The sequence below is a fragment of the Mesocricetus auratus genome, unplaced genomic scaffold (genome assembly GCF_017639785.1).
Source record: "Mesocricetus auratus isolate SY011 unplaced genomic scaffold, BCM_Maur_2.0 Super-Scaffold_100027, whole genome shotgun sequence".
Lineage (NCBI taxonomy): Eukaryota > Metazoa > Chordata > Mammalia > Rodentia > Cricetidae > Mesocricetus > Mesocricetus auratus.
This window is the reverse complement of record NW_024429208.1, coordinates 10,792,233-10,806,998: the sequence shown is the minus strand read 5'-3', so window position 1 is coordinate 10,806,998 and position 14,766 is coordinate 10,792,233. Positions and strand designations below refer to the sequence as shown.

The following is a 14,766-nucleotide window of genomic DNA, read 5'->3' as shown; positions in this document are numbered from 1 at the left end:
TTCCCATGCCTGCAGATTTCTTCAGTTGATGTCCTACAGTCCACGCATCTCCAGTGTCTTGGGGTCTCCATAACAATTTAGGTTCCATAGCTTTATTCATTGCCCTTTAAGGGCCCCATTGCAAGAAGTCTGACCCTGCTGCACACTGCCAGGCTTCCGTGGCTTTCTGGAATCTTGATATAAGCCATCATGGCCCTATAACTCCTGCATTTGCACACCTGAGAAACCATACAAACAGTGCTGCCAGATGCTGTTGCTAGCTTGAGATGTAGCCTGAATATCCTACTACAGCCACAGTGGGTGCCTGGTTCTGGGGGAACACTCTCCAAAACAGTGGCTTTCTAGCAGAGAAGCCTTTCCAGGGGCATTCTCAATTCAGTCTCTTTCGTTTCAAGTAAATTTGATTTTTACAAGCTGGTTTCTACCCTCCAGGCACCCTTGTCTCCTTTATTCCTCCCCTCTTTCCTCACACTTTCTATTTTCCCTATCCCCATAAACGTAGGTAAGAGCAGAGAGGAGTAACCATGCCAAAACTTGAATGTTCTGCTATCCTGAAATTTCCTTGACCAGACAAATTCATTTTGAATTCAGCTTTGTTCAAGATCCCAGCTAAAGTATGTTGGCATAAATATAGCCTCCTTCTTTGCCAGAATCTAAAATGGATGGTGTCTACCCTACTTCCTGATAGAGTCGTATTCGTCCCTACTAGATACTTCATGAACGAACGGAGTCTTAACCACCTGAGTTTATATCAGCATTCAGGCCTTTTAAATTCTGACCACAGTGGCCCATTAACTCTCTTAAGAATGTTCTATGGCATCTCTGGGCCACAGTTCCAAACGTCAGCATTCCCTCAAAAGGCCCATGAACTATATATAGTCAGGTTTCTCAAAGCAACCGCCCCACTTCCAATATCAATTATCTGAATACTTTTCTTGTCATCAGGACCAAAAGAAGTAATTGAAAGGAAAAGGGAGTTTCTTTTGAAAGCAGGCGGTTTTGTGGTTCAGCCCCTGGCCGGGGAAGCATGACAGTAGGAGAGTGAGGTCGTGTCTGCAGGGAGGAGGCAGCCTTGAATGCTCAGCTACCTGTCTCCTCCTTCCTTTTCATTTATTCTAAGACCTTAGTCCATGGCATGGTACCACCCACGTTTGCATAAGGGTGGGGCACTCCTCAGCCACGCCTCTCTGGAAATACCCTCAGGTACATTCTCAGAAGTGTATCTCCTAGGCGATTTCAGAGTATCATTACAAGTTAAAAGGGCTCCAGGAATTTATGGGCAAACATCCCAACCTGGAACTGCCTTCCTCCTAAGGGTGATGGATGGGTACAGCAGGAAGTGCTGGCTTCTATTCTGTGGCTATGATGTCTGTGTTCTGTCCCAGTAGGGTTGGGGTCGTGGGAAAAGCTCTAGGCTCTCAATGGATTTTGTATCCAGTGTCTTCTAAATGTCAGACACAGCATTTAATTTACTTTTGCTTTGAAGCATGGGGGCTTGTTTTTTGAATAGCATCCCATCCGCAGTCAGATTTCACAGCAAGCCCCTAACAGACCTAGAGTTCAGTTATCCCGTGGCTGGCGCTGGGTTCATGTGGAGGTGTTGTCTGGGTCTAGGAGGGCTGCTTTGGGGCAGTAAGATGGGAGAGCAGAGTTTGGGTCTTGCCTTGGGGCTTCCACTCTGAAAATACATCTCCTGGAGTGCTGAATGCAGCCAAGTGTCCACTATCAGTTGAAAGGCAAGATGTCCATGAGTCGTCCATCCACTGGGTCTTAGTGGATGGAACCTTGGGGTCACCTCATGGAGCATCCCCGCTTCTAGAAGGGGGGATAGGGTTAGGTGCTGACCTTTGGAAAGGGAGTGAAAAAAATGGCTTACAGGGCAAAGGCACCTGCCACGAAGCCTGATGACCTGAGTTCAATTCCCAGGCCCCACAAGGTAGAAGGAGAAGGTCAACTCCTACAAGTTGTTCTCTCGCCTCCAAATTCATACATGCAAAATAAATAAATAAATAAAGTGTAACAAAAAATCCTTAAAATACATCTGGGGAACGCCATCTTCCCCTCAGCCTTCCCTAGAGGAGCCTCAAGTGTACTTCCTGGGCACTGGGGTATGGACTGGCTTCTGAGAAAACCCAGAGAGCTACCTCACGCAGCTCTTGAACTTTTCCTTAGCTGCAGTTAGGCAAACAGAAAGAAGTAACCTAATGTAATATGCACATAACCTTATTGCAGCCTTATTGAAAAAATGATTGTTTTTTTTTTTCCTTCCTTGGCTAAGAATTGCCCAGCCTTCAGATTTCAAGGAGCTGGTGTGCTGGAAATGCTGTACTGGTCTCTGGGAGACCAGTGCGCTTCATAGGACGGGTTCGTGTCCCTTACCAGTTAATGGTACTTGTAGGATTGTAGCCTGAGGAGGTGACGTTTGTGGTAGTGGTGGTGACGGTATTCATAACACAGCAGTTGGCAGCAACAGAAATGGCAGGGTTGCCAGGCGGTGGTGGCACACGCCTTTAATCCCAGCACTCGGGAGGCAGAGGCAGGCCAAGTTTGAGACCAGCCTGGTCTACAAGAGCTAGTTCCAGGACAGCTTCCAAAGCCACAAAGAAACCCTGTTTAGAAAAACAAAAACAAAAACAAAAACAAAAACAAAAACAAAAGAAAGGAAGGAAGAAATGGCAGGGTTAATTCAATTTCAACCTATTTCTTCTATGGGTTAGTGACACTAAAAGGAGCCACTATGAGGATAATGAAACATGGTGATAAAAAAAATAAAATAAAAACTATGAGCAATGAGAACATATGTGTCCCTCTGCTTTGTGTGGTCAGAATTCTCTGACTTTTTTTTTTTTTTTTTTTTTTTTGGTCTATGGGCAAGGGTAGTCACAGAGGAGAGAAAAACGACAGCAACTAGTTTATTAGGCTGGTGTGGTTCTGGGAAATTTTCTTAAGTAACATATAATTATTTGTGTAAGTGGTTGGTATTCCCTTCTTTCTGGCCCCCAGTATGGATTCTGCCTTTAGCTGGCATTCCTTAGGAAGCTACTATTGGTTAAGCAAGGTGTTGACAAGCTGATGAGCTGTAGGTCTGTTTGTCCGGCGAACTTAGGCGGGCCTGGTCCTCACTGTGTCACCTGGGCTGCTGTCTAACTCACAGACCTCTTGCCTCAGCTTCCTAAGCGCTAAATTGGTGCCATGCCCAGCTCTGCACACAGCCGGGCTGTGTCTTAGGGCTGAGCATCTATGGGCCGGGCCGAGAGGGCTCCAATCTGCTTCTCCCTCACCCCACAGTGAGTCCCTGTGGCCAATCGAAGCCAGGAACGCGGCCATTGCCAATCACTGCTTCACTTGTGCCATTAACCGCGTGGGTCAGGTATGTGTCTGAGGTGCGGTTAAGGAAAGGGGTCACTGACTGATGCCTCGGATGGCACGCTTCGCCTGTCCTCTTGCCCCCTCTGCGTACAAACCTTAGGGTGCCAAGAGAAAACGGCTCGATCTGGTCGTTTCCTTCTGTTTTGTTTTGTTTTGGGCCTCTTCTAATCCTGCCTGTCCTCTCCCCTCTTCTCCTCTCCTCTCTTCTCTCCCTTCCCTTCCTTTCCTCTCTTCTCTTCTCTCTCTTAGACAAGGCGGGGTGTTATTTCATCAGGCAGGTTGCCCAGCCCTGAGAATTGCGGGTACCTAGTGATTCCCTGCTCCGGGAGTATGAACCCAAAAACAAAACTCAGGGTCTTGCCGTGCCTGTCACATTCCTTGCTGGCTTCCTAAGGCACAGTGCTGGCCTGCTGAACATTTACCAAATGCTTGCTGGTTGCCCAGTGAGTGAGGACCCAAGCCTCCCTTTAACTGTTTCCTGCTTGGGCCCTTGCTGCTCTAGGGCTGGCTGGGTGATGGGCAATGACTGTCCTAGTGCTGCCACCTAGAGGCTCATCTTGGCCTTGCACTTAATTCACAGGAACACTACCCCAATGAGTTCACTTCTGGAGATGGAAAGAAAGGTATGTTCATGAACTTTCCCTTTGCTGGGCCTCATCTTCCCTGCTCCACCTACTTCCTCTGGGCGGGGTCTGCTGCACAGCCTGTGCCCAGGAAGGCACCACTGACTCTCCTCTGCCTCCTTGTGTGTAGTTTGAGAGACCATGGCTGGGGTGTGGCTCCTCATTGGCCGCCACCTGGTTCCCCAAATGGGGATCGGACGGGAATGGGACTGGTCTCACTGCCTCCCCAGGACTTGTGTGGAACTGAACTGTTAATTAACGGAGAACCCCTTGTGGGGAGGGGGACTCTGACATGGGTCCCCATCTTCCTGCTTCCTTCCCCACCCCACCCAACACGCTGACGATGTCCCCGGAGTCAGCACAGATTGTCACAGGTTCTGAGGTCCTCAGGTGGTTGGGATCTGAAGGCCACCACCAACCCACCTCTGCTAGAAATCAACCCTGAGGTCTGGCCTCTCTAGACAAGGATCTGAGAGGGAAGGGCCTCTTCATTTACCAAGAGGGTGTTTCTCCTGGCTCGGTGTGTCTCCCTCAGAAAGATCCCTCCGTCTGAAGTCTCACATGGCACCCCAAACTCGTAGAGTTCCGACCTCAGATGCGTCCAGACGATGAGCAGACAGAGATGTGGGAAAGCAGGTTCTGGAACCCGTCTTAGAGGGGCCACCTGGCTCAGCTGTGGTGGCCCCGAGCTGCTCCCAGGGAGGGGAGAGTGACGTGAAAGTGAGCTCTGCGGCCCTCTGAGGCCTTTAGGCATGAGGAGGGAGACTGGCATTCGGCAGGCACGGGGGTGGCACTCAGGACCGCTTCCTCTCGGGAGTCTGGCCGTGTGCCTGCCTGCCTGTCTTTCTTCACAGTCCATACCGTGGATGAGCTCACGGCTGCTTCCCTTTGGTTTCTAAAGCACATCGTGACCTCGGCTACTTCTATGGCTCAAGCTACCTGGCAGCTCCTGACGGCAGCCGGACCCCCGGCCTCTCGCGCAATCAGGACGGGTTGCTGGTCACCGAGCTCAACCTCAACCTCTGCCAGCAGATGAATGACTTCTGGACTTTCAAGGTGAGCACCCAAGTCCCCCTCTGCCTCCCTGCTGCTTGGCTTTGGCCCCCATCCAGTCTGCAGCTGCGGACTCCGGAGACCAGGTCTGCTCTACAGGCCCTTGGAGGGACGCGCCAACTCCCCACTATGCAGCTCCTTCCTGAGCAGAGGAACAGGACTCCGCCGGCTGTGGGAGGAGTCACCGTGTGGACTGATGCACAGGCAGAGGGATCGATGCATCCTCCTTGCATTTGATTTAGATTCTGGGCGTCTTCACACAAATTAATCTCAATTTCATTTGTCTAGAGAAAACAGTGGGTTGGCTTCCGGAATCCATTTTTTCTTTCCATTTGCATTTGTCTTGGCATTTGCATTTGTCACAAGATAAATGTGCATGTCTGGCTCTGCCTGTGACCAGGCTCCACAGTCTAGACATTGAGACAATAGTGGGAATCGGGTCACATGGGAAAACTGGATCTCTGCCTGGCTCTGACTCCACCTTACAAGATCCCTTTGGGGCAAACATCTTCTGTCCCTAAGCCTCAGGAGCCGTCTCAAATGCTGCCTGTGGTGTCAGCAGTGTGAGAGAGCAGGTGCCTGCCACGCTGGGATGACACAGGGGTGGCCGAGGCCGGGACCCTTGGAAGGGCTCCTGGCTGCAAGGTTTGCTACCCTGGCCTCCAGCAGTGCACAGACAGAAAATTCCTGTCCCCTCTCTGTGTACCTGGGTGGCTTTGCCAAGTGTGACCGGAGGAGCCCAGATGTGGACTCTGGACTCTATTCCTGAGTGTGAGTCCTTGCTCATATCCCAGAGACTCAGATTCTCATTGGACAGATGAGGTACTGCCCATGAGAAGGTCTCCCTGTCCTCTTCTTGGGCAGCCGAGGTTAATGCAGGGTTCCACTTCAGTCAGAAGTTGGAGCCACGGATGTGGCCAGCTCTTTTTACCAGGTATCCCCAGGAGTAACAAGCAGAGTGGTTTCCTCTTTAGACCCTTTCTGGAAACAAAAGCCTTCCCAGTGATGATGAATGTGAGCTCATTCCCCTCTCCTCCATCCTGCCTCAGGCCTGACCACACCTCCCGGACCGAGAGGGTCACAGTCAAGTGGGCTGGGCTGTGTGAGTCATCTCGCACCCCTCAACTTCCCTGGCATCCATGCAGAGGTCATAATGCAATTGCTCCTCTTTATTGCTGTCTGAAACAGCCCTGGCAATCAGCATGCTGGATATATTCTCTGCCCCGTGGCAGCCCCCTAGTGGCCAGATGTGGTGACAATCGAGGAATAGACAATCTTCCCAAGTATGTATGTTTTGTTTTCAGATGACAGGCCGACTTGAGATGTATGCCCGGGAACTTGCTGAGGCGGTTAAACCCAACTACAGTCCCAACATTGTGAAGGAAGACCTGGTTCCAGCCCCCTAGCTCGTGTTATGAGGCTAAGTTTTAAAATGTATACAGGGATGGGGTGGGAGTGGGGTTCAATACTCAGGCAGGGAGACGGTAGAAGGGGCAACTGTGGGGGGGGGGATAACTGCTAGTAATGAATGCATGGTTTTCTTCTGGGGACTTGCAAATGTTTTGGGATTCAAAAGGTGATTCAACAACTTTGAAATGTATTAAATATAACTAGAGTTCATACTTTGGAAGTGTTTTGTTTTGTGCTATGCAAATTCTACCTCAGTCTACAAAATCCCCAGGTGCTACGAGCTCATATCCAGGCCATTGAAAGGAGCTGGTGCAGAGGAGGATGGGAGATGGGGTTATACCTGGGAAGGAGGGACTTAGATAGACTCCCCAGATTTCCACTCTGCTCTCTATCTCTGTCTGTAATGAGATGCCACACGGACCAGGCAGATGTCAGACTGACTTCCAACTTCGAGTCTTCTCTGCATTTACCTGTTGTCATCCTCCTCTCCTCCATCCTGGCACAGTCTCAAGGTTCCAGCAGCTTCTTGAGGGTCAGTGTGGGAAACCCTGTGCTGGTAGGGAGAGGATGAGGGCAGCCGAGAGTCACGAGAGAGTACAGCATGACCGTGAACAGGTGGGCTGCCCTTAGGATGCCTTGAGTCAACTCAGCCATAGCCCAGCTCTTCAGGCAGCCACACACCTAGGGTATTTAAAGGGTTTGACGTAGGAGGCATGGTCCTATCATATTTCCCTGACTGGTCTTGAACTCTTAGTTTCAGCCCATCATCCTGTCATAGTCTTCCTAGTAGCTAGGACTACGGGAATGTGCCACCATGTCCAGCATTGTGTTAAGGTATCTTACAAGTGCAATTAAAGTCTATAGCCTGTTGATTGAGTGAGATCATGCCATAAAACCAAGGTGGACCTAACTCAATCTGTTTACAGTGCTAAGGAACTGTCTTGAACCTTCTGTGGCGGGGAGGGGAAGGGATTGTATTTAGACGGCAGCTCAAGCCCTGGTGAGAGGTTCAACCTGGCTCCCTGTCCCGCCATTGCTCCCTTCACGTCCTCATAATGTCCCCTAATATATCCCCTGTGAGTCCTGCCTCTGATGCCAAAAGCAATCCCAAAGAACAGAATCTTAAGGATGAGTTTTCCTCTTTGGTTCTGGGTTTCTGGAATTCTATTCACTAGACTTGGTTTAAAGACATTAATGACACTCTTTGCTATGGTAAAATCAGAAGTGGTTGCCCATGGCATGATGGATGCTATTACCATAAGCATCTGTATGTGGGTAGGGCAGGTCACCAGCCAGTGCCCGAGAGTCCCAACCTGACCTTCCTGATGGCCTTCCCTGTGGGTCTCAGTCTTTCCTAACCGGCCCCATCGCGACATCAGAAAATGCTTTCTACTGAGTCTCTTGCTGTCTTTTATTTCTGTCCATTTTCTCACGGTTCCCACTTCAGTGGCTGACCCTGACTTACAATTAGGTCACTCAGTTCTCTGCCTGTGTGCTGGTATAATGGAGTCACGTGGCTGTCCTGCTTTAGGTTCCAGCATGGTTGTGAGAGAGAGAAAGACTTAGATGTTCCGTGAAGGTCCTTGGCAGTTGTCAGTGCAGTGCCTGTGTGGCTGTGCCCTTATACCAAGCCCAGGTGCAGAAGGTGTAGCTCAGGGGTAGAGCGCTGAACCTCAGACTGTAGTTGGTCAGAGTCAGGGGTGGGAGGCGGTGCTTCAGAGCCCCACCCTCCCTGTTCCTCATCAGAGAAGGCAACCTTGATGCTCAGTAGCTAAATTATATGAACAACCCATGTTGGGGACAGGTGTCCCTAGGGTGGCATGGTCCCGTGGAACTACCTGACCATGTTTGCACTGTCAACCTTAACCCTCCCGCTGCAGGAACAACGGCCCTCGGACCTCAGTGTGTGTTAGATCATCTCTGTGGATGTGGTGAACTTTCTGATAAGGCCCTTCAGCATCCATAACCGGTGTGCCTGTGCTTTCTGGAAGAAGCCTGTAAGACTCAGAAACGCTGAGTCGAGACGCCAGCCATTGTTTGATGATCCATTCTTGTCATTGTCTGGAAAAGAATAGTCAGGCCTGTCTTCAGGGAGGCAGACCCTGTGGAAGTGGAGCTTCAGGGCTGGGCTCATGTCTGGAACGTGTAGATGCTTGGTAAACATTTGTTGAATGAGCCTGGGGATGGAGATTTTATGTGACCGTGCCTGATGTCACCAAGCCGACTCTTGGGCAAGGACGGTATTGGTCAAGTGTCCATCACTTGTAGTCCTGCGGGTGCCTGTATCGTCTTAAATGAAGCCTTTTGACCCTCGGTTTCCCACTTTACATCACAGGCACTGAGGCTCTGTCTAGCAAGCAGCTTTCTCCCAGACCACAGATTCCTTTATTTTGATGCTAGGGAATCAGACCCATGGTCCTATTTCTGTTAAATAGTTGTGCCACAGAAGTAAAGCTCTTGGCCAGCAACTTAACTGTGAAGGGACTAGACCCCCACCCAGTTCCCTAGTTCCCTGCTTTGACAGCCATGACAGGCTGCAGAAAAGACCCAGTAAGACGTAGGCCTCTGACTCAGCAAAATGTGTCAAGCTTCCTGACCTTGCCCATTGGCATCTGTGGTGGAGTTACGCTGGCCAAATTATACTACACAAACAACAAAACAGCATCCCCCAAAGTAGTTGGTATGCTACAAGAAATCTTTATGGTGCTGGGATTGAACCAGGGGCTTCCTACATTCCAGGTAAGCTATATCTTCCAACTAAGTTACAGCCCATAAAACAAGTCTTAAAAAAGGGGGGGGGGATCAATGGCAAAAGCAAAATCAGTCTCATAGATGAGAAACGGGTGCCCTACCAGCAAGCTACACCTCAACAACACACACTCCAGACACCGAAAGATCAGGAAGGATGTGAGTCCTGTTTTTACAAAGCACTGTTATAAATCACTTATGGAGAAGCCCTTTGTCCTTCAAATGAGCAAAGACATTGAAGGGGAGGGTGGTTTGACTCCCCATTTGACAGCTGTATTTCCCTGGAGTCATGGCTGCGAGGTCCAGTCAGCCAAGCAGCCAACCAGATGTTGTCCCCTGTGCCAGCACAGAAGGCTTGACGAAACTATAAAGTAGTTGCAGCTGCTAACTGCTAAAGCTTAACCCTGCCCCCTGAAGGCAAAGCCCCAGCCTCAACGGTTTCACTCTGTACTGTACCTTTTGTCATCTCAAGTCCCAGCGACTAGAGATGTCCAGAAGCCATTTCCACCCTGAACAGAAGGTCATTTCCCCTGGGGGCCTAGCAGGACCCTCGTGGCTGGTGCAACAGGGACAGATAACTGTGGTGGGCATAAACATAGCCCTTACGCCGGGCGGTGGTGGCGCACGCCTTTAATTCCAGCACTCGGGAGGCAGAGGCAAGCGGATCTCTGTGAGTTGGAGGCCAGGCTGGACCGATAGCCTCGGAAACAACACGGAGAAACCCTGTCTCGTAAAACAAACAAACAAACAAAAAAAAAACAACAAAAAAAAACATAGCCCTTACTTTGAATAAAAGCCTACTGTGCTTGGTGCAAACACCCCTTTTCTGGGCCGTGTGAGCTGACTGGGATACGTCCTTTGTCTGCCTCTTCCCCTCCTCCTGGTTTCAGTCTTATTGTGAGTGTTGCTTGTTGCTGCTGATGTTGAAGCTGCCTGTCCCTCCACTGTTAGGTCCTGTGAGTGCTTTTCTTGTGGCTTCACTTCTGTCGCTGCCGTGATGCCTACAGCTCCCATCGTTCTGCAGCTCTTCTGTGGCTCTGGGCAGCATTAGTCGTGTTAGCGTCTCCTCCATCCCAGGGGCCGCCCTAACGAGCACTCGGTGAGATGTGTCACTCATGCGGAGAGAAAGCAGAAGGCACAGCCACGATGTCAAGAGGTCTAGGTGTTACTCTCCTCAGCCATCAACTGGCCACGTGACCCTGGTTTTGAGAGGAACGTCCCTTCCTTGCACAGTGAAGCAGATGGATGAATGTGCGTGTCCCTCGTGACTGGGGATTGACTCAGCTCTAGGGCTGGCTAAGGAAATAGTAAGGGAGGCTATGAGGAGCCCTGGGAAAGGGAGAGGGAGATGGGGGAGCTAAGAGCTCAGAGGAAGGAAGGGCACGCTGGGCTAATGGGATAATTGGATAATCCCCTGAGCTAGGGGCTGCCAGGCTGGGGCCAGCTGTTAGAAGCAGACACAGATAGCACAAGCAAAACAGGGTGCTGGTGCAGGAAGCAGCTTGCTGAGACGTGGGGGAGGGGCGCCGAGGGAAACAAGTCCTGGGAGGACATTGAGGGCAGACCCTTAGGGAGTTTGTATTCTGATCCCTGATAACTAACTAAGGTGACAGTTAGGGACCCTGAATCTCTTTCTGTACCAGAGCCCATGGACTCAAGGGTGTCCTGGCCACCAAAGACTTGTAGACTCCATGAGGCCCCATGTCTGCCCGTTGGGGATTCCTACAGATGGGGCTTCTGTTTGACATGCCTGTGAAATACTGCTGGACTCTTGTAAAATGATCCAGGGCTCAGGGAGTCCCTCTGTTTCAGGTGTATAGTGGGTCTGCGGTGGCCGCAGGACAAAACACATTTTGGGGAGAGACCTGATGTAGGAGACAGGAACAGCAAAGAGTAGTGGAAGCATTACATGCTTTAGAAGAGCTAGAAGTGAGGCGAACCATTCCTAGAGGTTACTATTATTTATTTCCTGCGTAGAAGTGCTGTCGGATAATCCCTCTATACACTGTGAATACGTGTTGCTCTCATTGGTTAATAAAGACGCTGTTTAGCCTTTAGCTGAACAGGATACCTAGGCGGGGCAATCAGACTGTGGACTGAGATGAAGAAGGACAGAGTCAGGAAAGACGAGCCAGCCAATGGGGAAGCAAGATGCTGGAGGACAAGAAAGCCAGGAACCACGCGGCAATACATAGACTAATAGAAACGGGTAAAGTTAAAAGTAAGAGCTAGCTATTAGTAAGTCTGAGCTATTGCCTGAGCATTTATAATCCATATTCAGCCTTTGAGTAGGTTGTTTGTGACCGGGCAGTTGGGACAGGAAACCTCCAGTTACATAAAAATGTCTGCAATGGGAATTGGGAGTTAGAAACTCATCCGTGGAGAAAACTCTCAATTGTGAACCCCAGCTGATTGGCTTAACGTGGCTGTCCTTGTTGGTTTCTGTTGGCTGCTGGAAGCCTGGGTTTGATGACGCTGTATTTGCTCTTAGTTTTCTGTTCAGTGTTACAAGTGAATGAAAAATGACGACATGACGATTCCTAGGTATCGTTGGGGAGAATGGTTTTGGTGTAGACGGGAGGGAGGGCACAGACAGGGGCATCTGGAAGAATCCAGACTGAACTGGGGCATGAGAGGCAAGAGGAGCAGGGAGAACGAGACAGGAAAGAGAGGAGAGGAGGCTAAAAGAGGAATCAAGAACGGAGAGAAGGGCCAAGAGCCAACGGGACATATAGTCAAATGGCTGGGTTATATAGAAATCCGAGGAGCTAGGGAAGGAAGCTCAGGGGCTGGAGAGGTTTAGGGTAGGGAACAGGGCACGCCAGCCAGGAGGACTCTGTAACTGATACTTGCTGTGCTGGGGGTCTGGTGGGCAGCGTCCACTTTGGTATGTTAGTAGGCACCCTTGATAGCCATTTGCCACAGGTTTCTTTGAGACCTAACAAACACCTGACTTGATGCTACTTTGCCGGCCATCTGCTGCTTCTGTCTGTGTGCTTTTTGCTACTTATTCTTTTGCTTTTGTTTTCCACGTGCTTAACAAACTCACTCATTTGAAACTAAAAGCAGAGCTGTTTAGATCATCATCCAGGCCATACAGAACTCCCATATAGAGGGCAAAAATAAGGAGATTTCCTAGAAAGTCAAGCAGGGACAGAATTAGGAATGAACAGATGCAAAACTCACCGCAGTGTGAGAATAACAGGAATTTTAGAAGCACAACCAGGGAAATGAAACAACTGAAGAAATCATCCCAGTGGCAAAGGACACGAATTTTCAGTATGAAAGGGACACTGAGTGGCCAGCACGACAGGCAGCTCACGGTGACGGTTCCTAATGCTGAGACAAGGAAACCCGGGAAGGTCACACACACAGTCAGGGATCAGAATGACTTAGCCTCCTCAGCTGCCGCTCTGGAGGCTCGAAGACCATGGGCTGTGCTGGGAGATAATGGCCACGCTGCTCTCAGGCAGGATGGCTTCTCACCTGGAACTGTGCTTGTTGTAACCAAGCGTTAGATACCTTCAGACAGGCAAGACTTTGAAGGACAGTGTCCCACATGTCCTCTCGGCAAGCTCCTACAGTATGCATGACATCCAGGAGAAGGAAGGGGAGAGTGCGCAAAAGGAGAAGACGGGTCCCGGAAGCAGACACCCATCACGGGAAGGAGGCAAGGGGATTCCCCAGCAATGCTGGCAGGAGATTCCAGCATGGCAGCCACACAGCAGAGTAGGAGCACAGGCTCCAAGACACATCCTAAGAGCAACATGTTGAAAGGAGATCGAGATAATGGGCAGACGTCAGCTGGTAAGGAAGGACTGCTGATAAGACCCTAGAAACACCAATGCATGGGAAAGCAAGATAATCAAAACAAAAACATGTTGGAGAGGAGAAGCCGCTATAGTTACTGCACTGCGTCACAGCAACAGGTGTTTTATTGTCATAATCTCTCCACAGGCTAAGGAGATGGCTCAGCTGGTAACGCGCTTGCCCCAGAAGCATGACTTGGCATTCCCAAAAGCTGGCTGTGATAGTATGTGCCTGTAATGCCGGGCCCGAAGATGTGGAGAATTTCAGGGACTTGCACAGGCAGCCAGTTAACAAGCCAGCCCCTTGGCAAGTTTAGTGGGAAACCCTGTCTCAGAAGCGAAGGTGGAGAGGCTGGAGACCTGGCTCGGCGGTTAAGAGCACTTGTGTGTCACGGCACATGCATAGAGTAAGAGGACAGTGTAAAGTTGATTCTCTCCCACCTCTTCCTGGTCAGGAGGGGCAGACTGAGGTTTTCCCACTTTGCACGGCAAGCACCTTTACCCGCTGAGCTGTTTCATCAGCCATGCTCTTCATTTTAAGGAACGTCGCAGGAATTTATGTAAATGTATAACTGTAAAATTCATTTGAAGTTAGGACCATAAGTGTCATGGAGAGTGGCGACATTTGGGTGCTGCCCAGTGTTTGTGAGCACCCAGGCATGGGGGGACCAAAGATGCCTTGAGCATATGTATAATGAGGAAGTGAAGTCCTGAGTGAATGTGTGTGGTTGCCATGGGCACAGCCATGTCCAGGACCCATGCTTCAGACCCAAGGGAATCTTATCCTTGTGCCCATAGATAAGTGAGGTCATCTCTCCATCCAAAAAGCTTCTCTCTACAGAAGATGGAGACCGTCACAGAAAACCACAACGGAACCCAATGCAGAGATCGGCAGATCGTGGGGAGCCCAGCCCCAGTGGATACGTCTACATCACAGCTTTTGCTCCTTTGACTTACGGGGCATTGTGGAAGAGGGGGAAGGATTACGAGAGCCAGAATACCAGGAAGTCTGCTGTGAAACAGTCTCTCCTAAAAATGGCTACATAAACAAACTGGAACAATGGAAATACCAATGAGCATGTTAACACGAAAGGGGGGAAATTTCACAGGCTCTCCGTCTTAGACAAAGGACTACGGGCAGCTGTTGACTACTGGGGAAGGAGTGTTAGCTTTTCCCAGGGATGAGGTCCTTATTGGTTGTCCAGTGCAGATGCTCAGCCTTGAAACCATTACACACAACACCAACAACAAAATCAGGCTCAGCAGGTTGCACGTGTGCATGCACACACACACACACACACACACACACAATCAACTTGAGGGGCTGTAGAGAGGAAATGGGGGGAGTGACATAATTCTATTTTAACTTAAAACTGTTTTTTAAAAAGAAAGCAAGCTGAGCAAGACATGGGAAGCAAGCCAGGAAACGGTATTCCTCCATGAACTCTGCTTCAGTTCCTGCCTCCCGGTTCCTATCTGAGTTCCTACCTTGACTTCCTGTCTTAATGATGGACCGTAATGTTTAAGTGTCAGCCAAATAAACCCTTTGCTTCCCCAATTTGGTTTTGACCATGTTGTTTGTCCCAACAACAGAGAAGCAAACTAGGACAGGAGTCCAAGGTTACCCTGGTCTACTTAGCAAGCTCAAGGCTAGCCTGAACTATACAGTGAGACTTTGTGTTGACAAAACAAGACCTAGACAAGTAGTTCAGAGGCACAGTGCTTGTCTGGCATGCTCAGAGCCCCCAAAGTCA

The 14,766-nt window shown here is 49.9% G+C and overlaps 1 protein-coding gene across 2 annotated transcripts in view; it reads left to right on the top strand.

The window, feature by feature from the left end:
• Upb1 (beta-ureidopropionase 1) overlaps positions 1–6,665 on the top strand; it is a 32,039-nt gene extending 25,374 nt beyond the window's left edge. For both annotated transcript variants that reach the window (XM_040732440.1, XM_040732441.1), the window contains exons 7-10: positions 3,289–3,370; positions 3,950–3,992; positions 4,894–5,048; positions 6,350–6,665. In XM_040732440.1, coding sequence (XP_040588374.1) covers positions 3,289–3,370; positions 3,950–3,992; positions 4,894–5,048; positions 6,350–6,451 — 382 coding nt within the window. In that variant the 3' untranslated portion in view covers positions 6,452–6,665. The remainder of the gene's footprint in view (positions 1–3,288; positions 3,371–3,949; positions 3,993–4,893; positions 5,049–6,349) is intronic.
• The last annotated feature ends 8,101 nt before the right edge of the window (positions 6,666–14,766 follow it).